The 1,955-nt window shown below is 37.4% G+C and overlaps 1 protein-coding gene across 1 annotated transcript in view; it reads right to left on the bottom strand.

Moving 5' to 3' along the window:
• LOC106471235 (thrombospondin type-1 domain-containing protein 4-like) overlaps positions 1–1,955 on the bottom strand; it is a gene marked incomplete at its 5' end in the record, with an annotated part of 23,421 nt that overhangs the window by 15,530 nt on the left and 5,936 nt on the right. Inside the window, one exon of the mRNA XM_013931825.2 lies at positions 319–754. Within this exon, the coding sequence (XP_013787279.1) occupies positions 319–754 (436 nt within the window). The remainder of the gene's footprint in view (positions 1–318; positions 755–1,955) is intronic.

Here is a 1,955-nt window from a genome sequence, read left to right as displayed (position 1 = left end):
GGTTACTTGGTATATTAGGTAATGGGTAATGTCTTTGACAATTACTACATTCTCTCTCTCTGAAAATCCACACAGAACCTTAATTTCCGTCCTTTTAGGAACTAATACAACCGGAGATGCATACGGACTACTACTGTCCTCAATTACTCCTTGTTCTAAGCATCTTTTTCACATTGTTTTAGCTCAACCCTGTGTTTTTCTGGCCATAATAAACATAATAATGTATAAACATTAATGAGTTTATCTTTTTTTTACTGTTTTAATGTCTCTTTTCTATTATCTGAGAATCCTAGAAACTAATGGTTCTAAGCAACTTACCCCCGCCGCATGACTCAGAACATTCTGTAAGACCTGACACTTTCCATTCGAAAACGTCGGCATTTTTCTTTCCAATATCATAACGAACATTCAGACTGTTAGTATTTCCAAATGGAGTTTCTAAGCCTGTGGAAGTACGCTGATACAGGTAAGGATGTGTCATAGAATCTTCTCTGTTTGCTTGTCGGTTTCTTGTCCTTGGTCTTCTGTTTTTATTATAGGTACCAGGCTCGAGGGCCATAATAGATTGGTCCCTTCCCTGATGAGCTCCACGCATAGAAAAGGAGCCTGGTGTACGCCACGATGGGAATGACGTTGGAAGACTAGAGGAAGCTGAAGAAATCGGCCTGAAGTTAGGAGGTGATAACGTTGACCTCTCTTTCAACGGTAACATATACTCGTACCTTATTCCGGGATTATTGGTTTTATACATCACCTGATTAAAATAGTCAACGTTTGTTTATTAAACACTGTTCTAGAGAAGACAATTCGAACGAGTACAACAACAACAAAATATAATTTAAACAAGATAACTTATTTTTTATAATTTGACTAACAATTAAGATTGGAAAAGAAACAAGATGCCACCAATAAATTATTTGGCAATTGTTTTTAAGGATATCTGCTGGCGTCCCTAAGTTAGGAACTGCCGATCGCTGGGGAAGTAACCGGGGCGGTAGAACCAAACGCCAATACTTGGGCTATTCTTTAACAAAGAACAGTTGAAAGAGCGAGTATGTTTGGCGACGTGCTTCGATCCCGTGTCCCGCATGTCAGTTCATCATAAATTAAAGAGATATGCCATTTTATTAAAAGCCATTAGCAAGTCTTACAGAGAGAGAGAGAGGCATTCAACGTCCTTAATTGCATTATGCATTTCTAATATGAAGTTACTGGTTGATAACTGTTTATATATATGGGTGTTTGAAGCACTAACTATAGACTGTCTCCATATTTTACAAACATAATAATAATAATATCCAAAGGATATAATGCGAGATGTGGAATATCTTGTGGTTTTCTTTTATTTTCTGCCATGAAATCAGGTACAAGACGTTTGAATTAATAATAGTGTTTATGTTGTCTATTTCACTTTTTATTTGTTGGTTTGTTCATAAGCACAAAGCTACACAATGTGCAGTTCCAGCCGCGGTATCGAAACCCTACATTTTAACATCATAAATTTCAAGTGAGAGGGAATTTGCATCTAATTCTATTGGATGACCGTTGAACTAAGATGCTTTTTGTTGTTAGCAAAAAGCTACACAGTGTACTATCTGTGCTCTACCCATCGTGAGTATCGAACTCCGAAATTAAGCGTTATAAGTTAGACTTACCGCTGAGCCACTGGTGTCCACTGAACAGTTTGTTTGTTTATTTGTTTAAAATTAAGCACAAAGCTACACAATGGGCTATCTGTGCTCTGCCCACCACGGATATCGAAAACCGGTTTCTAGCATTGTAAGTCCGCAGACATACCGCTGTGCCACTGGGAGGGGCACTAAACAGAGAAACCACGTTTTATTCTAAATCTTCCACAAGTGTTTTGGTGTTTCTTTAACATTTTTTTGTGTTGACATGTTATTAGTTATTGGCCACTTTACTATAAAACCCATTAGTTATTGGCTACTTTACAA

The sequence above is a fragment of the Limulus polyphemus genome, unplaced genomic scaffold (assembly GCF_000517525.1).
Source record: "Limulus polyphemus unplaced genomic scaffold, Limulus_polyphemus-2.1.2 Scaffold4486, whole genome shotgun sequence".
In the NCBI taxonomy this organism is placed as follows: Eukaryota; Metazoa; Arthropoda; class Merostomata; order Xiphosura; family Limulidae; genus Limulus; species Limulus polyphemus.
Note: the sequence above shows the minus strand (reverse complement) of the source record. Positions and strands in the feature narration are given on the sequence as shown.